The following is a 21,949-nucleotide window of genomic DNA, read 5'->3' on the forward strand; positions in this document are numbered from 1 at the left end:
CCCAACGTATATATATATACTCTCACTCATACAAGAAATCACACACATATGCACACATACACTCTCTCTCTCATACACACACATGCACTCACACACTTTTCTCTCTCATTCATGCACTCACATTATCCCTCACAAACATACACTTTCTCTCATGCACACATATACTCACACATATAGACTTTCACAAACACACGCTAAGGTACCTCCTCACAATAAATATAAAATCTTTGAGTTGTTCTGTGCTTCATCTCTTTTTCTCATCTACTTTTGATTCCCATTACTTTGCTTATAATTGCAAAACCAAAAACAAAACAAAAAAAAAAAAATGGCAAAGAAAAGAGAGAACAGTTGAAAGCAGTTTTTTAGTCATAGAAGAATGCTTCACTAAAAATGTGATTCTGAGTCTCTATTTATTTTTCATCGTCTTTGATGGTCCATAACCTTCATGCAGTGTCAGCTGTTGTGACCTTTCTGTTTATTAACAAAAAATGTGTGTGAACAGAACTGCTCTTCAAAGAAGCAGTGTTACTTATTTTCCTGGGAGTAGTGTCAGTCTACCTTAATTACTTGTCAGTTCTCTTTACCTTTATTTTTTTCACTCACTGAGCTTTCATTTCATTTTCATTCTTTATTGTGTGTTATTACATCAAATGTCCTTGACTGCATTAACTAAAGCCTTGTGCCATATTTTCGTGGTATTAGCAACAGAGGAACATAAACAGCCTTATTTGTTTTTTTAACTCAGTATTTCATATTATGATACCATAATGTTGTCTGTTTCAGTTTTCTAGATGACTTAGACCGCTTAGGGGCAAAGGACTACATGCCAACAGAGCAGGATATTTTGCGAACAAGAGTCAAGACAACAGGAATAGTAGAAGTTCACTTCTCTTTTAAGAATTTGAATTTCAAGTAAGACTAATACTCATTTAATGTTGCTAGCATGTTAACCTCCCTGTCTTGTGGTCTGGTTCCTTATATCTCTCATCCTTCCTCCCTCTACCCATGCCCATCTTCTCACTGGCTTATTTTTTATCTCCCTTGCTGCCCCTGTTTCTATCTTTCTCTTCCTTATCACATACGGCCTTTCTTATTGTATCAATATGTACTTGTTTGGTGAGTTCAAATAAATTTTTTCTAATTTATTTTTTTAATCCCTCTTAGCTTAAAAGACCAAGCTTCTGCCTTAGGGCAGTAGAAAATAATTTGATCCTGGAGGGAGGTGAGGAGCTACGTACCTAGTGGTCATGCTTCACTAATTGCTTCATTCTGGTCTGGCAGCTAACCTCACCTCCTTCTTTCAAGTCAAACCATTATTTCCTGTCAAATGGTGGAAATTCAGCATTGAAAGAGACAGTGTGTTTTAGTACTCGTTTATTGAGAGAACTGTGCATGGAAATGAATGTTAAATGATAGTAACTTCCATCTTATAGTCAGAGCACTTTGTAGTTAAAGGTGTTTTGTTGCAGACTTTTTGATGTTGGAGGGCAGCGTTCAGAAAGGAAGAAGTGGATACACTGCTTTGAGGATGTCACTGCCATTATATTTTGTGTAGCCATGAGTGAATATGACCAAGTCTTACATGAGGATGAAACCACTGTAAGTAGTGCAGTGTGAGGTCATGGTCTTGTCATACTCCTCTATTGCTGCTAGAGGAAGGCTGACCCAGGCAGCAAAATAGTGTCATAAAAAATATAAATTGGTGTTACAGCATATGAAATTACAAAGAATCTTTTGTAGAATGTAACAAAAGCTATTAATCAAGTTGGTTTAAAAATCATTAGGCATGAAAAGATTTTAAACAAAAAATGCAAAATATTTTATTGTTATAGATTGCTATAGGTAGAATGCAAACAAATGCGTCATCAATAACTGTCACATTTGCCATTATTGGGAATAAAAAGTCACTGTGGCTAAATGCTCTACTGTTTATAAAGAGTGCCTTGCTCAACCCTTGATGGGGCATATACATGTTTGAGTGAACTCCAAAGAGTTAAACACATTTTGGTTTCTTAGACCTCCAGGTGGGCCTCATTCATTTCATCCTTGCTGTTAAATATTAAACCAGACTAGTGCTTTTCAAGAGTAAAATTTTGGAAATAATGAGATTTTCAGACATGCATGAAAAAGTCTGTGCCATTTAGATCAGTGGACTATGCCACTGTGGGTACTATCTGGATAAATTCTATTGGTGTCTGTTGATATCATATGTCAACATATTTTGATGACAAGAATATGTTGTTTGATTATGATGATCATCATGTCACTGGATAGCACCAGCAAATGTGCTGTTATAGATAGCAGCAGGGATTATGCCAAAATGAACAGCATCGTAATCATGGGCTGATGGCTAAGAACTGAAGTCAGACATCATCAGCAGATATAGCATCTGTCATCATGCTAATATTAGTATGCTTTGATGATGACATCTGTGAGTGTAGAGTTACAGAAACATCTGTAAATATGCCAGTACATGTATTGATATATGAGAATATACTATTGTTACAAATATGGCATAAAATGTGCAGTCTGTAAATACTCAAACTATTGACAAGCAGAACAGATCTTTCAGGCTGACATCTATACATAACCTGCATCATGTTATTGAAATTGTTGTGTAGTCATGGGCTTTTCATTGCAGGTAGTGGTTTTCTTGCTTTCATTATCTTTTTCAGGAAAGCGTGAACAATTCAAATGGTGTAAATAGATCGAAATAATACAAGTGTACGTGTGATATTCATTAAGTTGATCTTTGGGGTTTGTCTCTACTTACAGAACCGCATGCAGGAGAGCTTGAAGCTGTTTGATTCCATCTGTAACAACAAGTGGTTCACAGACACTTCCATCATCCTCTTCCTCAACAAAAAAGATCTTTTTGAGGAAAAGATCAAAAAGTCACCTTTAACAGTATGCTTTCCTGAATACACTGGTATGTTGATATCATTTTTATATTTAGCATCATCTCCAAGAGCCAACACATGATGGTTTCAGAGATTTTTAAATTTGATTTTTATCCAAAAGACAATAATAATCATTAATGAAGGATGTATATGCTTACAATTCATATGTGTTTGTTTACGAGAGATGATAAATGTTTTTGGTATATATTGTATGCATGCCCTGTATCGGACAAAAGTCAGGAGGGAAACATTCTTGTGTGCTCATGTATGAAGAATAAACAGGGAGAAAAATTAATTGTTTCATGAAAATTATACATATTTCTAGTATATTGCCTATTTAGGGAAAAATCCATGCTTGTGTAACATCTTTGTGCTTTGTATCTTTGCAGGCAAGCAGACATATGAGGAGGCAGCTGCCTACATACAAGCTCAGTTTGAAGCCAAGAACAAAAGTTCTGCAAAGGAAATCTACTGCCATCAAACTTGTGCAACAGATACTAACAACATTCAGTTTGTGTTCGATGCCGTTACAGATGTGATCATTGCAAACAACCTACGAGGCTGTGGCCTGTACTGAACCCAATGTGTGGGCATATCTACAAGCCAGTTCGAGTGAAGAGTGTTCGCTGTACGTGCTCTCAATGTTTCTGTCGGTGACAAGTTGAAACTCATGGGGACTTCATCTGCATGGAGCCAGCAAGCTGCACAAACAGAAACAACACGAAAGATGTGCAAACAATAACAGCATAAAATGACAAAAGTATCAGCACAGACTACAATAAACAATGGGCTATATTACCAGTGAGTGCAGGCAGGCAGGCAAGCAAGAGAGTGCTTAACACTACACACAATTATGAACTGCTTCTCGTAAATGGTGAATCATATGTTCTTGTATTACGGTGTTTACTTTTGAATTTTGTTTCCCGACTAAATGACTGACATCAGTGACAAGTTGTCAGTCACAGCTGCTGGGGAAAGGTGTTAACAAGTACAGCCATATAACATGTTTAATGGTCAGTAGTAGCAATCTGGCCATATCTTTTTTCAAACATACTGCACTCAAATCCCTGGCTCTGTGACTGACCATACAATTGCTGCAAAGTCTTCATTCAGTGTACATGTTAAAACAAAGAAGAAAATGTCTTAGGATCTCTTTTTTTGCCTCTTGGTTATTGCTGGCATGCCATTACCTTATGGTGATTTTAGTTATTTATTTATTTGGTTAGGTAGTAATATGTTAACGTAATCTTTATTTTGACTTCATCCAATGTGCAAAGTTGTGAGAGAGCAGAAACCATGATGTGTCTTAATATTGCTGGGACGATGTGGATCATTTTCATGCCAGTTATTTCACACTCTCATTCTGCTTTTTCATCTGGTCAGCTGTCAGCTCTAGTGCTTATCTCCATCTCACTCTTGTATCTGTGGTGGTTTACTGGTGTGCTGTGCACAACCTGCACCACTTGTAATTGCTTTATCTTGGGAAGGCAGAAATTTAAATTGGAAAGCACAAAGTCTTTATCAGAAAACACAAAGTCTGAGGAAAACTGAAGGGAATACACTCGCACAATTGACATTATTTTGTATTTAATTTCAGTATGAGAAATTAACGATCTGAGGTTAAATTTTTTAGGAAAACATTTTAGGTTTTTGCTTATTACTGTTTTGGTAGATGTCTGTGACATCTCTGGTAGGGTTAGCATGGTTTGAAAAGTTATATTACACTACAAGGAAAATAATTTGCATTTACTACAGCTATAAGATTGACATAAAGGGATGTTGCAACTCTGCTGGTGATTGAGACTTAAAATGCATAGAAATAAAAGCCTTTAGGTATTTTTTGCTAATCAACCATGCATTCTAAAAAGTGCAATTTCACAAACTGTCTTGGCATCTCATGTATCAAGCAGTCATTGTAAATAATGAAAGAAAATCTGAAAAGGCTAGCACAAGGATTCAAGGATACAAAGTTTGGGCTGCATTCAATGACTTGTTAAACTGTAAAGAGAAGTTGGTAAGTTATGGAAGGATTCAAAGTTTTGGAAACATGTCATCTGGAAAAATGCATTTAACATTTTTGCTTAAGTCTAAATGAGCAACTTGTTATAGACAATAGAAAATCATAGAAAAGAAGTTTTGCATAAAAAGGTGGGGCAAGTTGTGATGTATGCGAGTTAATTTGAAAGAGTATTTCTAGTGGAGAACAAAACAAGGTGGGGCTAAATAGTTCAATATGAATGTCGTAGTACTGTAAATGCAGTAATTTAACATTTTCAAAATCTGCAATGCGTTTACTTTGCTTGGAGACTTTGGGGCTAGTGCCGGTTATCATTGTCATTTTAGTTTGTTGTCAGCAGCATTGCAGATTAAGTAGCTAGTAATATAGTGCTTCACTAGGTGCTAGCTGATACAACTTTCCATACATCATAATTCATTTGCTCAAATTTCCATTACCATAAGTTAACATTCACTGTTTGTGGACTGTAAGTGATGGAAGGTGACAAGCAACAAGAAACTAAGCAGCTTTAGAAAAGGATTTAATGTATTTTAAAAATTTAATCAAGGGCTGTCAGGTTACCTTGGTAACATGTTTGTTTGGATTTTTATTAGTGGAGTTTGAACGTTTCATGGTAGAATCAGTATTTTAGTGATAGTGGTTTTGGTGGGGTCTGATTAGTGCCAATATCTTTCAATTCCACAAAGTCTTTGCAAAAGATTTTGATGGTTTACAGAGAGGATTTTGCAGGTGCAACACTATTGTTAATAAAGAAAACTGGTTGAATCATAGTTCAGAGATGCACAAATGAGTTGCCACACAAGCAGCTCACAAAGAATTTGTGTGAATAATAAAAACGACATGATTGTTCAAACGTTTGTTACAGTTGAGAGCCAGTTTTTCACCTAGAGGCCTGTTTTCATTAGTCATATTGTTTTCTTTATTTCAGGATTATTTTCCTGTATGTTTTTGTTGCATCATAGTCTTAACTTCTAGAGCATGAATGATATGTAAGCTAGATTGTTTTCACAGACCCCTAATTCCCAAATCAGTGTCTTCGTCACAGTTTGCTTCAGGATCTGCCAGCAAGTGAATATAAGGAGAGAGATTTCATTTTTCACACCTTATTTGTTGCATGTTTCTTGATATTTTTCTTGACACACACGATGCAGATATTATAATGATGATCAAGAACATGATGGTTGCCATGGTTTGGTTTTTACTTTCTCCTTACAATCTGCTATTGTGGTGTGCAGTGTATTCAGCACTATCACAAGTTTTATAAATGTCATTTTCTCCCCTGTTGTTCATGATTGAAACTGTTGACTGCAAGGCACATACTTGAGTCCCTTTTGCTGGGAATCATCCAAAATTTTTCATGAGCTATTCAGTGTTAGAAGCAGCTGCCCATGCATTTGGCATCAGTCACTTCAGCTGTCATCATAACCATTACTTCATACACTTTGAGGGACTACTGGATTCATTTAATAGAGAATGCATGAAGCATCTGAAATGAAAACACAAAAAAATCCCAAGCTTCATATGATGCTGAAGTGTGGCAGGATAAGGCTGGTTATGAAGCTGCACTCTTGTTTATTCATGTGCTACTTTTTATAGAGGAGGACACTTTATGAACTTTTTCATTGTATATTCAAGTAACTTTGTGTGGAATTTTGCTGGGGTATGATAATGAGCAATCCTGCGCTTTCTGCTTTAGCTTTGTCACAACCAGCCCATTTGCAAATTATGCTTCTCATAGGGGAGAAAGATCTGTAAGTGGGTGCATGTGTGCGAGTGTGTATTTTGTCCATGTTTGTGTGGAAAGGAAGAGCTTTCTGCACTGAACTGAAAGGAAATGCTTTTCATTATTATAATATTTCAGTAGAATTGAATATGACAATGTTGAGCAGTTATTTTTTAAAATGAACCTATATCTTTCTTTCTTTTCTTTTCTTTTTTTTTTTTGAGGCTGAGTGGGGCGGAAGGAGATAGGTATTGAATCTAGTGTCTTCATACATGAATGTCAGACCTCATACATAAGGCCTGCATTACTGCTTTTCAGACCATGAGGCAAACATACATTTCCCCTCCACCCTTTTTTTTCGGTCAGTCATGACATGAACACTTAATGGCTCTTATGTATCTGAGTGCATGCATTTGTATTCAGCTATCTGATTGCTGTCAGCACAATGAGATTCACGTGACCATCTTTTTGAAGTGTTTGTTGATGGAGAACCATTGTCCTCAGTGGATTCTGTAACTGTGTATTTGTGATCACTACGTACTGTGTTTTCATTATTGCATTGAGATTGTGTCATAGGGGTTGGGAACCATAACATGGGAGAAATGTAACTGGCTGACAACTGAAGGGGGTGGATTGTCCAAAAGAGGCATTTGTGTTATTTTGTGCATTAAAATGGGTAGAAGTAACTGAAAGACATCTGTCTGGGATGTGTGTCAAAAAGAACTCACCAGTGTATAGTTCTCCATATCATATTTATCAAACCAAGCCATCTTGAGGATGTAAGAGCAGATAAAAGGAAAATACTTGCATTGACAGACATTGTTATTATGGTCAGACAGCCTTGCTGTCACATTAATTTATTAAAATATGTCAGACTAAGTGGATTTTAAGTGAAAAAACAAAAAGTCTGCCTTCACCTTCACTGCCTTGTTGGGACAAAGATCAGTTCAGGAAGTGCTACAAAACTGTGACATGCTATCTTGCAGTCCCAGTCTCCAACTCTGTTGCAACTTAATTTACTAAAACAGATATTTACTATTCCTGAAGAAGAAGCTTATATAAGTCTCTTGAGAACCTTACCCCAGGAATTTACAAAAAATAAATCAATCATTTTATTTTCTATGGTGAAGAAATTTGTAGTTGTGAACTTTTAATTGACACGATCAAGATATTCTACAAAGTTTGCTCATGGCTTAAGTTTCAATAAGTACAAAGCACAAGCTAGAAATCTCTTTGTTATGGTGTAGAACAGGGGATCACCCACCTTTTTGAAAATGAGAGCTACTTCAAGGGTACTGAGTAGTATGAACTACTTGTTCGATACAACCTTACTTGAGTAACTTACTGATAACATGCCCTGCAGGTGACCAGGCGCCCATGGGCACCATGTTGGCTATCCCTGCTGTAGAATGTAGGTATTGTGATCTGATCATATGAAAAAGAAACAAATTTTTTTTACTCGCATTAGTCATTTACTCATATTTGGAAATTTATTTTACACTCTAAACATGACATTTGTGAAACCAAACAAGGCAGACAGACACTGAGACAGATGTTTGTGCAGTTAAAATGCAGAAAACTGAATAATTCAGAGGAATTTAGGTTATGTCTCATGCTTTTATTTTTGAGAACCACTAAGTTGGCTAGGCTCAGAATGGATTACTTTCTGGGAAGGGGGTTACTGGGATTGGGCTGTGTTACAAGAAACTGTACTGTACTTTATAAGTGTATATTGCAATGCCAGTGGTCATATGACCATCTCTTTGACCATGTTTTGCTTTGTAAGCAGTGGTATACATGTATTTTATGCTGTGTGGAAGAGACTGACGTTTTCTCTACTCATCGGTTCTAATTCATTTATTCAAATGTACAAAAGCAAAACAAAACAAAAAAAGACAAAAAAATCTCCCCCTCCCAAGAGTTGTTTGCATGAGTGTATCATTTTGACTTTGAAAGATGGTTGTTTATGGTCCATTTTGTATGTGTTCAGCCAACGACTTTGATGTTAGTCTGCCCTCAGAGTTACACAGTTAGCTTTCAATGCTCGAAAGATGTGAGATGTGAAAACCTTTAAGTAGGCATCTATGTGAGCCAGAGCTGTAGTATGGTCTTCTGACCACTATGCCGCTGTGGTTCAGAGGCCCTTAACAAGGTACTCTATTGCTTTTAAACCTGTTAACATCCAAATCCCTTCTGCATACTTTTTTTTTTTAAAGTACAGTCTAAATATGTTAGTAGAGTTTGATTTGCCAGGTGTATATTGGTACAGTACTGCATGAGAGTGCTTCTGATTACCTAGCTTACCAGTTCTGATTCAGATCGGATACTGTTATGTACTGTACTATACTGTGGCTGCACTCTGTGGCAATCATATTCACTTTTATTTTACTGTAAAAGTGTTTCTAATGCAAGTGGACTATGATTATTATGTACTAATATAGATTTGCGGGGTCGAATGTCATACTATGTTGCAATGGACAAAGTTGCAAGAATGACTGGTCTCTTGGTTGTCTTTCCAACTCTTTTCCCTCTCATTCTGTCTTGCTCTCTCTCTCTTGCTCGTTCACTTCCACATTCTGTCTTTCTTTCTTTCCCTCTTTCACTGTGCACTGTAGAATACCATTGCTTGTGTTGTTACACTCTGCTGATGTGAGACAGTACCCATGCAAACATGGGATTCAAAGGAAAGTTGCATGTGATTTTCAGCTCATCTGCAAGTAGACATCTTGATATGAAGGGAGAGTGTCTGCAAATGAATCTAGAATTTTGACAAATATCAGATCCACTTGCAGACTTTCCCAGCCAGCTTTGCTGAGTGTGCTGATCTCTCATCTAGTCCATTGTAGAAAACAATTGCAAACAACGTCAGTGTGTTAATGTCTCTCTCCATCTCTTACTCTCCTCTTGGTCTCTGTTTCTTTGATCAACCTAAAATAAAACATTTAGAATTTTTGTGCATTGTTAGTTTCTTTTTATTTTTGGAGATGTAAGGATTTCAGAATGCAAGGAAGAAATTATTTGGAAACAGAAGTGTGATGCTCCTTATAAAAGTGTTGTGCATATTTGTATGTTCCTCTAAAATATCAAAAAATCTGGATAAAACATGCTTCATTTTTTTTACAGTGATACTTATCATGTGGTAATTGGTTCATATCAACATATCTGGTAAAGGACTTTTCTAAACGACAGCACAGCAATATTATTCCTGGATAAGGGCTTGTCTCCATGATTTAACCATAGTGGATTCTGGGTTCACATCTGATGTCATAAATTTTCAGATTTGGCACCTCGGTGTAAACACCAACAACTAAATCAACTAGTCCCTTGTCCCACCTCAAATTCCATTGAGTGCTAAAAAGCTTTGAATGTTAGCACATTTGAAATAAACTTCCTGAAGAAAACTATTTTAGGGATCTTTGCTAAGTGATAAATCTTATGAAACCTTATGCTCACCTGTGTATTGTTTGGACAATTATTTTGACAATTTTTAAAATTCCAATATACAACCTTCTAACTATATTAGAGATTTTAAACTTATTTTTCTGTATCAAATTACATTCATCATTAATATCCACTAAGATCACACCAACTGACAACAGGATCAGGGGTAGAAGGCTGTGACTTATCACTACATTTATTGTTTACATGCTTTGTTTTAAGCTGGCAACAAATTCAAGTTTTGTCTTCATTCAGCAGGTTAATATTTCTTTACAACTGTGTTAATGTGATACCTACTACTACAAAGTAGATTGGTTAAGCATGTGATACAAATGGCATCCTTTGTACACAAAATAAAATGATTTTTAACAGCAATTCAAGATTATACTATGACCTGATTATTAAAATCTAAGTCATCAATTAATTTTTTCCCAAACATATGTATCTGAGTACTTTGTGATGTAGCATGAGTTTACAGAGTTCAGACTTGCATAGTGGGTGGCACTTGATAAAGTTATATGCAGTAATAATGTCGGGGACAAAACTTTTATAAAAGCACCTGTCTGACATGACTTATAAGATGAGACAAGCCATACACATTACAGATTTTCTAACTGTATTAAGTTCACTGAAGAAAGAGGCGATGATGACTGTATTAGGTAAGTTGAATAATGATTGAGATGAAGAGCCCCAGCAATCATTTACTTTTAAACCATACTTGATAAATATATCTTCAACTTTTCTTTTTACTTAGTATCACCAACCCAAACTCTGACTTTATGGGATGCATAAACTTTCTTATATTCGTACATCTGCTTCAGTGTGGTACATTTTTGACTAACATAAGACACCGTTTGGGCATCTTGATTTCTGAAAGATTTTCTCATCCTAAAAGCGTTGTGGTTAGAATGGTAAAGACATATCTCCAAACCCCACGCCCCCCGCCAAACCCCATATGGAGTCATGTACTCATGCAATAGCTGTGTCCCTACAACTGTTTCAAGTGTGTGGGAAATCGTGAGTTGTGTTCGCAAGAATGTGCATGCACCAGAGGTCGGGGGCCACTGACGGTATCTAGAAATATATTGTAGGGACAGATCGATTGACTATGTGGAAAACCCAGTAATTTTTAATCACTGAACCTCTTATTGATAATAAAATTATAAATACGTAAGGATTAAAATTTCAATTTTATGCGCTGTAAAGAAATAAATATTCTTTTACTGCTCAGTTTTGTTGCATACTGCTGTCTGTAGACCGTCAAAAGGACATTCTGTATCTCCCTTAAACGAGAACATGAATCAATACTTTTCCGATCGTCTGCTTCGTCAAACCAATCTAAACATAACACCGATTCTGCATGACAGTATGCAGCAACATATATTATCTATTCTATCTGTCTGCACAGACACTAGCCCTATTCCCTTCACCAAAATTTTCAATACACACTTACCAAAATCAAGCCTTTCACAATCCAAGGACTTTCTGCACGTCTAACCATAACCGTGACTTTAACCATAAGATCAATGCCAACGTTAAAATTAAATGAAAAGTTTCCCGACTAAAAATATTTTACAACCTCTACTACTACAAAATTTATATTTAAAGTGCTACAATCTAACCAACTAGGAACGAACGAAATGCTGGTTTATTTAAAAATCAAGTTGCCGAATCAACTTATGCTCTCGTGTTGGCGGAGGTGCCGAAAGTCGTCATGACAGTCTGCAGCAAGTGGATTGAGACTATCAATTGAGCAAGATGGCTGCTCAATGGAGCAGTGAAACTTTCGTTGCGGAGTTTAAAGACCTGCAGGTAGACTGGAGAGTTAAAATGATTTCAGGTTCTTCTTACTGATACTGATGATGGACTCGATAAGTGCAGGAGACATTGTTGCTTTTTTGGCAAACATCTGGTGAAAGCTCGTAGGGCTTCGAATGACGATAGAACCTCAAGTAATAATAGAGGAGGAGTTTAGAGTAAACATACATTTATCGATGAACGTTCTCAATTAGGGATTGTATCATAATAAAAGCATTTCCACTGATAAAGCCCAGTTTTTTCATATTCAAGACGAAATCACAAGCCAAGCTTATAGCTTATAACAATGCAAGTCAGTTGCATCGACAAAACCAATAACAGGAGAATCCGATAATCTGGGATGCTAAAATGGAGGTTTTTTTTAATAGACCAGAAAGCATAACCTCCAGCATTTAGACGAAACGCATATGTTACACAATACCTTGTGATAATTCGACTCAGTAATAAAAGAATATGTGGGATAAACAATGTAACTTGAAGATCATTGCAGTAAACAATTATTCTCAGCTTGAAGAGATGTTAAAAATAAAAGTTTTACCCCCTATGTGTGTGTGCTGGGCTAGGCAAGAAAGGGTAGGAGAAAATATGCAGTTGCATATAATTAATAGTTGTACTTACGGCGCTGCGCAGCGTTCAATGGCAATGTGATCTGCTGTGCAGATAAATAATAATTTCCTGAAGGGATTAATAAAGATATTTCAAATTGAATTAAGAGAGATTGTGGTAGATAAATATATATTGTTTTATTTGCTGTTTGTTACAGGCAAATGTCATGGCACTGGATTGCCTTGGATCATGGGCTTTGCTTGCAGGGTAATGAAGAGTGAAACGGCATCTTTATATAAGGCTATTATTAACAATTACAAAATTTTGCCCAGTGTAGACTTTATTTTTATATATAATTTGGAGAAGCAGATTGCTGAGTGGTAAAAACATTGTTTAAGTCGAGAGATGCACTGGTTCAATACCTGTTGTTTTTGAGCCAGGGTTGTTCTTTTTCTTTTGATGCCCTAGCACTTCTTGAGCTTGACAGTAATACCTCTTTGATTTTTCCAGCATGGGTGTAGTGAATTTACCCAAAACTTTGCCTTAAAGATTTCTGCATCATTTGAGTCTTTGCAGCTTCTTCTCAGCTTCAACTTCAGGCTCATCTCTAAAAAGCTATTTTTGTTTTCTTTAGGAAAAAGGTCTATGCCTTTGTGAGTCTGGATAATCCAGAAGAAGGGGAAAGTTCACCAACTGTTGTGCGTGTTGCACGACAGAGTAAATGGGATACATGTTGTGTCCAGTTCAACCCTCACGCATCACATGCACAACTCTACGTCACAGCAGTAAGTATCTTTTTAAAAATTTTCCCCTCTGTTGTTCTCATACCCTCCTCTCACACACACATTTCTTTTTTTTAAGCTTTTAGATTTTAAGTGCACATTCTGCATGTATATGCATGCACAGTGAAGAAGACAGACTTGCTTTGCCTTGTTTGTAAAAATTCTGTTATTTTCTTCAAATGTGTTCAAAATCTATATACCTGTATTTAGGTGAAACTAAAATGTAATTTGATTGTAATATGTCATTTGTCACTATGGTATCCACCCACCACTTTTGTATGAAAAAAATTCTGTTTATTATAAGTTTACTGAGAAGAAAAAAAAAGACTGGCACATAAAATGCAAAATCACAAGAGCTGAGGATTGTGTGAAAGATTGGTATTCTTTATGACAGCTATTCAATTTGAATGACCAATTTCTGAATAAGCCGTAAAGTAATGAGACCTAAGTATCCATCTTCAAAATTTACTGTTTCCAGTGCAACCAGCGCTTAGACATCTACAGTATGGACGATAAAAGTGGAAATGCAAGGTGTTCTTTGAAAGCACATTCATGGATCATAAGGTAAATTATAATAGTAATAAAATGTTGGCTTTTATTCTGCAGTGTTCCAGCTAGCAGGCAAACTCACTGAGCTGTACATACCATAGTACCCAAAAGACAATCACAGTCAATGGTGTAAAACAAATAACAATGCAAAAACTTAGCCATATGCCATTAGTGAAGGCGGATCACTACAGATTGAAAGATGAAAACACATTTTTGAAAATCTTGAGAAACCGATGCTTAGTGAGATCAGAAGAATGTTGACTGTTGACATCACATTACAGAACACGCATAAGTAAGATCTTATTTTTTAAATTTTTTCTTTGGTTTCAGTGATGTAGACTGGTCGCCTTTTGATGTAAATGTAGTTGCTTCATGCTCAATTGACAGTTTCACCTACCTCTGGGATATCAGGTTTGCTTCTTACATTCTGTAACCAGTTGTGCATGCTCAAAACATTAAAGGTGCATTGCAGAATCGGTTTTTTTTTTTACTCACTCTTAACCATGAAATACACATATTAGTCACTATCATGATAAACTCTGAACCATTTACTTGCCTTTTGAGGACAAATTATTATATGATTGTCACTAGAAGTCCATTTTATGCACTAAAACCAAGTTGAATCTATATATTTTCATGCGCCAATGGATCGTCATATCAGAACAAGAACCATACATGACTTCCTTACCAGATATCCTTGATGTGACTTCATTATCAAGAATACATGGAAGAACAGTCTTCAGTCACTTCACCAGGGGCTGATCATTTTGCCCCAGTCATATTGCCTCACAGCCTAAGTCAATTCACCCAAGCTGTGTTCATTTTGTCCCAAGACTGAAAAGTCAAAGTATCCCAGGCCCAATCAGCAACGTCTCTGCATATTATAATAATAATAGACAAAAAAAAAATTCAAAATACAATAAAATGATGACAAAATCTTTAATTTGAAAGATTGTTTAAAGAGGAAAATCATATTTATTCATCATTGTAAGATATGTTCTCAGCATGCACATTGCCAAGTGGCCATTTTTATTTAGTAAATGGTGCTAAACTTATTTGCACTTTAAAATAAGCAACTAAGCTTGCATATCTTAATTGTTTGAATGACTTATGGCCTTTTTGGTAATATTTTATGTTAAAAACTACTTGTGTCATTGGTGATTGATTTGTCTTTTGGGCCTGGGACCAGGGGCAGGCTTAGGCATGAGCAAACTGCACCTTCACAGGGGAGGGGGGGGAAGGAATTGGTTTTTTACGCCGTGCCAGCATCTGAGGCTATATTACGGCAAGCAGCCAGCCCTGTAAACAGATGCCACGTGCAGAGAAAGAACAGCGTGCCCGAGACGAGAAATGAACTCTGGGCAGCCAACCTTCACTGTATTGGTGACAGGCGATAACCGTTACGCCACCGGACCGCTACCTGCACAGGGGTTGCTAGGCCAATATATTTTGAATGTAAAACAGAAAGAGAAAATAATGACACAGCCGATAGCAATGTGGTTGAACAACATCATTTCTTGTTAATTAGAACTCTGTACTGTATTTACTAATGTTGATAAGAGTCGGAGCAGTAAGCTATATGTAGTATTAAACACAGGTCTGATAGGCTAACACGTGCATCTCTCAAACTAGTGACATTAGTGTGATGCTCTATCAACAGTTATCACTATAGAACCATATTTCTGTCTGCAAAAGTTAAGCCACTCCATCAAAGATTGACCATTGAACTTCCATAAAAAAAACATCGCACTAACCTCAACTACTTTTCTAAAATCAGAACTTTATTGACTTATGAAGAATTCACACAAAGGCAAGGATGCCGACATATATGGACTGATGGCATTATTTGCATGGACACACAATAATCTTCTTGTTTTTGAGATCAGCGTTTATTAATATGTCTCTGTGTTGTTTTTTATAAAGCACTTCGAGCCTCCCTTTGGATGGTGGTGTAAAGTGCTATATAAATCAACTTTATTATTATTAATAGTATTATAACGTTCTGCTATAAAGCGAATATTGTGGGCCGCAACTTGGTTTTATTGACATTGGCAGCAGGAGGAGGGGCAACGGTTAGCGCACTGATTTCTCTGCACATCTGTTTACAGGGCTGGCTGCTTGCCATAATATAGCCTTAGCTGCTGACACGGCGCCGTCCCTGCTGGGACAATTTGACTTTTTGGTCTTGGAATGAAATCAACATAGCAATAAATGGGTTTAGTCATTCAAGCCAAGCATACACTTACAGCCTTGTGAACCAAGGATGCACCACTAAAATTGTAGAATGAAGTATATGATGTTTATCCAAGGATTCAAGTGAATGCCTAATGGCCTTGAGATGCAGTGCATTACCACAATCCTATTTTAAAAGGATGTTAAAAATGATAATGATTTTTATGTTTCTAACATTAATGTACATGTGTACATGCATTTATCTATGTATTTATTGTATTTCAGTCATATTCATACAGTTTAATTTAATACATTTTGAAATTTTATATCAAAATTTCCAGGGATTCGAAAAAGCCTGTCAGCACTTTTCAGACTGTTGGTAAGTACAAAATGATTTGTTTTAGTTGTGGAGAGCTGTTATCAAAATGTTTATGTCACCAAATTTATAAAGAAAGCAGTTTGTGTAGGTCCGTTTTCGGAATAAATTTCAAAACCATGCTACCCCTTTATTCCCTTGTGGAAAATTCTCACACTCCTGTAAATATAACTTTCAGCTGGCGTGTATCAAGTCAAGTGGAATAAAGTTACGAACAATTTGTTTGCGACAACTCATGAAGGTGATGTCCGAATATGGGACCCAAGGGTAAGTTTCTTAATGGTGAGACACAATAAATTAATTTTTAAGAGTTAGGCACAACAAGTTAATGATCTTTTGAAGGTTGATGGAAGGGCAGTAGATGGGTGAATATATATTATAGCCAGAGGACAGTTTGGATTTTGTGATAAATGGAACTGCTACAGAATTCTGGAAAAAATTTTTTTTTTTTTGCTTACCTTGGTGATCATTGTTATACTAGAGGTCATTTCTTGGGGTTTGGGCAACAGACGAAAATAGGTGAAATATAAGCTTGCCATGTCATGTAGAATTATATATGGTGTGTTTATGACATTTTCAGAAAGGCAATACTCCTCTTCAGTATATACCTGCCATTTTTCCAAGATCTATGGCTTAGACTGGAGTCCAAACAGTGAATTTCATCTTGTCACAGCTAGTCAAGACTGCTATGTCAGAGTAGGTGTTGTTCTGCAGCAGACTTCTCATTTTCCTTCAAAAGAGTTAATCATCATTGCATCAATAAGAATTAATGTCATTCACTTTCATTAATTTTATTTAATGTCAGTATCGTAAACTCAGTTATATATATTTACTCAGGTATTCATCCAAACAAATTTTATTAGGATGAAACGGTATTTTGAATACCAAAATGAGGGCATAAAAGGTAAGAGGCATGATAGGGAAAACTTGTAAATAGTGCTTTCAGATACAGAGACAAACATGTTTCACATAAAATGCTTTAAGAATCATTACTTCTAAACTTTCAGTTAAATTTACACTAACCTCAGTTATTTGGCATAAAAGACAATTTATGGAAGCTAACCAGTATGCAATATGATCCTCTTGGTACCTAGAAACCCTGTCATTTCTATACCACACAACAAAGTAAACTTGTTTTCAAGCATTTTGCTTTTTTAAGAGTTGGACAGATCTGCAAAATGTAGCATGACCGTAAAGCCTTGTTTTTAATCTTAATGTGCTTATTAATAAATTCCATCTTTTTTATTGTAATTAAAACCAATCTGTTGTAAACAGACATGAATGGGGGTAGATGTTCATAGCAAGCACTTGACATAGTACGAAAGAAAGATGCTATGAAGAAATTAATTTATTGTGAGAGTCCTGTTACATGAAATCATACTCAAAAGGTGAAAATAACATTGTGACTTTTGTTGTTTCAGATATGGGACTACACAAACCCAAAGAACTGTGAGGGATCAATCAATTCAGGTGCTCCTGTCTGGAGAGCAAGATATACTGTAAGTAGCAAACTGTGCTGTCAGAAGCATATCTTAGTCCCTTTCACAAAACGTGCATGTCCAAAAGTTGCTACTTCACAATGGATAATGATACTAATAAAGTTGTTTTGTAATATCCTAGCCCTATGGATAAGCTCGGGGCACTTTACAAAGAATGACACGTTAAATAAGTTGATGGAATTCCAGGGCATGTTGATAGGTCACAATTTAGATCTGCAGATCATACAGTCATTTGTCAAAGCTGAAAAGATAAATAATCAAGAGCATAGATAAATACAAGAGATTTGCAATGATGTAAGGTCATTAAGGACTTGTACAAATGAAAAATCTGTCATGTTGTTAGGCCAAGAAATCCATAGATAAAAAAAAAATTTTGTTTAAAGCCATAGGCAAACAAACAAAGCAACCAGCAAAATGCCATGGATACCACCAAAAAGTGTAGGACAATACAACGGCACTAAAATCACATAGAGCAGAAAAACATAACTGCGGAGATCTGGTTCCATCAAGCTTGTTAGGTAAAGGGACATCACACTGGGATGATCTCAGTTCAGCTGAACAACTTCCTCTGGAAGAAGCTTCTTAACATTCTTCTTATGCAGCAATATTTAGTATGCACTTCAAACTAAGCAAGCTGCTATGATTGTAATGTAGTTTCATGAAAAATACTTAAATTTCCAAAACACAGTTTTCATTCATTGCATTTAGAACGTGAACAAAAAATAACATTTGCTCTTTTCAAATGGTGTAGTTTATTTGATAGATGCTAAATAAATAGTTTTAGAACATTAAAATATTTTTTAAAATTCATGGAAACTATTTGAGCTAGTGAAAAAAAGCTTGATATCTTGAAATCAGGATGAAAAAGATCTGTGTACCTTCCATTTTGCTTGTTAATCATTGACTCAGAAATTAGTTACCTTGAGTGCCTATATTTGGTAAGATTTTTTTCACAGATTTATGCATTGGGATGATGACTGGAAAAAGGACTAAAACTGTATTCAAAAGTCTAATAAATCAGATTTATTTAAAGGAATACAATGTCAAGAATGATAACTTGTGATCAGCTGGTCAAGTCTGTGGACATGTTTTGTACAACCAGGTAATTTACATGTTTTGAAAACAAAGTGTATCTTATGTATGTGTGCTTGTGCATGTTTGGTGTTACAGCCCTTCGGAACAGGACTAATGACTGTTGTAGTACCTCAATTGCGGCGAGGAGAAAATAGTCTATATTTATGGAATATGGATGCACAAAACCAAGTACAGCCGATTCATACCTTTGTTGGCCACAAAGATGTTGTTTTGGAGTTTCAGTGGCGTCGACAGACAGATGGTACGGACTCAAATGGGTTGAAACTATTTCTTAGTTGTTAGAAGGCTCAGGAAGTCTCTGCTTTTCATTTTCTGAGCTGTTTATATTTGAAAGTAAAAGAAGGGTGTGCTGTAGTCTTGTGTACAACAATGATCATGGTGTAAATTAAAAAAAGCCAAATATGGAAAATTTTTGATGTAAATATTTGACTCATATGATCTTTGCTGTTGAAAAAGTAATTGCGAACTCTGAATATTAAAAATATCCTTCCTCAACCCAGTGTTTCAAAAATGAAATGTAAGAACAATTGTTATTTTAGACTTAGATAAGCTTGTTAAATGACAGCTTGACATGCTCAGTAATGTTGATTGATGAAAGGGTTACTTTGTTATAAATAGAGAATTAAACTGAAGACATTTATTGATAAGGGCATCTTTTAACATGCAAATGGCTTCAAAAGTCTGACATGAACATTTCTGTACTAGGTGTGCGGGATTACCAGCTAGTCACATGGTCCAGAGATCAGAGTCTTCGCATTTGGAGGATTGAACCCAGTCTTCAGCGGGTGAGTTGCAACATCCATCATGTTCTCTTTCACAGCAGCTCCTGTCATCATATTATAATGCTGTAAAGATATTTATAACAGTTTATAAGTGAAAGAATGCTAAAATAAATATATAGGGACATTGGGACTGCCTGTTTGGGGATTGCAGTTGCTTTCTTTAAGATATCTGTATGCTCAGATTGTAGCCCCATTATGTTTTGAGCGGCCATGGAATGATAAGGAAAAAGTTTCATAAGAGTAGGAACTTCATCAAATTTACTATAAATTTTATTTTATTTTGCAGTAGACGTCAGCAGCTATTGTGAAGGTTGATGCTAATAGTGTTAATAACAACTATAACAAAATTTATATTAATACAGTCAAATCTCGCTACTATGCTACTCTCGGTATTATACCACTTTTGCTCGGTCCCGACAAAATTCAATGCAAAATAAATTTACTATGCCACCACCGACTCTCGCTACTATCCACTATTGTGTGATTGTTAAAAAATGCAAGTTGCGAAATTCAGCGCAATGCTCGATTATTATATGGTAGTGTGGGACATGGCAGTTAGGTGGAATGGAACATAGCACGCACACAGGGAGGGTGGAGATGGGTGGTCGCTGGCCGGGTGACAGCCCCGTGACAGAGGGAGAGCGGGAGGGGGTCGACTAGCGACAGGATGCAGGTGCGCGGATGTGGTTGGGAGGGGTGGAGGATGAAGAGGTGAGGGGGAGAATGAGAGGAGACACCTAGCGCCAGCCGACGATTCTTGAGAGCTTTTGACTGACGGGTAACGAACAAATAAAGCCGTTTTTACGAACCCTCGTTATTATGCCACTCTCCTACTATGCCACTTTTGCTCGGTCCCGGTAGGTGGCATAGTAGCGAGATTTGACTGTAGTGGTGACAAAAAACTGAAGGCAATAGAGATGTCACTTTATAAGAAAATTTTCATTTTATTGCACTTGAGTGATTACAAAAGTTTGCTAATTACCATCCTTAAAACGTTTTCTTCTCTACACATAACCAGAAAGTATGAGAGAAAGTTCATGGCTCTAGCGAATTAGGGGAGAACCATCATGGCAACTCAAAATATTCATGCAAATGTGCACACCTGCGTGCTGTCAGGTTATCTCTATCTTTTAAATTAAAAAACATTTCCTTCAATGAATCTGTTGCTCTGGTCACTTTATATTCATTTTTTCAGGGTGGAAATAAAATCTAAATCAGATAGCAATGAAAGATTGATAAGACAGTCTGTGGGAAGTTAACCATTCTCAGGAAAGACAGCTTTAATGTAATTATATTGAATATTGTGTTAGTAAACTTCTAATAATAAGAATAATAGCAGTAATAATAAATTACTCTTGTGTGCATTTCTCTGCAGTTTTGATGCAATTTACAGAATCTGTCTACTTTTAAATGAAAATACACAAATACACTCAGAAGTATATTATGCATTATTCAAACTACTGACTAAAAGCTAGTGATATCTTGGATCAGATTGAAACTGGCTACAATCGAAACATTTTAGCGAGAAATGTAGGCTTTAAAACAACTTCACCAATGGAATCCAGTTCAGATGAGTTATTCCCTTGCTTCTGCTGCATTTTTCAAGGTGTAAAATAATAGTGTTTTGAACAGTCTGTCAAACATACAACAAAACAAGTGTTCAGATAAAAACATTTGACAGCTGCCACACTTCCTAGTCGTTCAAAAGAACCTAAAGTGTCATGCCCGTGATTATGTTTCAAGTGCAGCCGCGTTCTCGCTTGAGTGATCGGTGGGTCATTTCACGTCTGGTGTAGCATGGCCATGGCAGGTGAACATTTTGTCCATAGAAGCGCGTACGGCCTTCATTTGTGTTGAAGGTCGGGGCAGTGCGACTGTACAGTACGTGGTCGTTACGCTTGGTTACCACAAGCTGGTCAACTTGGAGCTGTCACGCATAGCTAATTAAAACAGCCATTGATCATTCAGTGTTTTACTAACGCAACCGTTAGTGCGCGTGCACTTCCTCCAGCCCCCAACACACACGCACACACAGATCAGCAGCATACCCAGAGCTTGAGTACAGACTCGTTAATATTTCCGAAACCTTTTACGCTTCCCTACCCATTTTCCACCAGCCCCTCCCTCTACCCAACCCCAACGCCACCCCGCTTCCACTTGCACAACTCAGCCATAGATTGCTTATTTATGAGAGATTGCGCCGCTTAAGTCATTTAGCAGGGTACCAATTAATGGCTCTTAAAAAAAAATAG

At 36.5% G+C, this 21,949-nt stretch overlaps 2 protein-coding genes across 2 annotated transcripts in view; both read left to right on the forward strand.

The window, feature by feature from the left end:
* Positions 1-9,592, forward strand: part of LOC112553462 (guanine nucleotide-binding protein G(o) subunit alpha) — a 48,394-nt gene extending 38,802 nt beyond the window's left edge. The window contains exons 5-8 of the mRNA XM_025220682.1: positions 784-912; positions 1,470-1,599; positions 2,776-2,929; positions 3,290-9,592. Coding sequence (XP_025076467.1) covers positions 784-912; positions 1,470-1,599; positions 2,776-2,929; positions 3,290-3,477 — 601 coding nt within the window. The 3' untranslated portion in view covers positions 3,478-9,592. The remainder of the gene's footprint in view (positions 1-783; positions 913-1,469; positions 1,600-2,775; positions 2,930-3,289) is intronic.
* A 2,184-nt stretch (positions 9,593-11,776) lies between these two features.
* LOC112553461 (GATOR complex protein WDR59-like) overlaps positions 11,777-21,949 on the forward strand; it is a 37,523-nt gene continuing 27,350 nt past the window's right edge. Inside the window, 12 exon segments of the mRNA XM_025220681.1 lie at positions 11,777-11,890; positions 12,660-12,709; positions 13,077-13,227; positions 13,703-13,788; positions 14,104-14,184; positions 16,287-16,324; positions 16,500-16,588; positions 16,902-16,926; positions 16,929-17,017; positions 17,743-17,820; positions 18,991-19,156; positions 19,621-19,700. Coding sequence (XP_025076466.1) covers positions 11,837-11,890; positions 12,660-12,709; positions 13,077-13,227; positions 13,703-13,788; positions 14,104-14,184; positions 16,287-16,324; positions 16,500-16,588; positions 16,902-16,926; positions 16,929-17,017; positions 17,743-17,820; positions 18,991-19,156; positions 19,621-19,700 — 987 coding nt within the window. The 5' untranslated portion in view covers positions 11,777-11,836.

The sequence above is a fragment of the Pomacea canaliculata genome, linkage group LG12 (assembly GCF_003073045.1).
Source record: "Pomacea canaliculata isolate SZHN2017 linkage group LG12, ASM307304v1, whole genome shotgun sequence".
NCBI classification, from domain to species: Eukaryota; Metazoa; Mollusca; class Gastropoda; order Architaenioglossa; family Ampullariidae; genus Pomacea; species Pomacea canaliculata.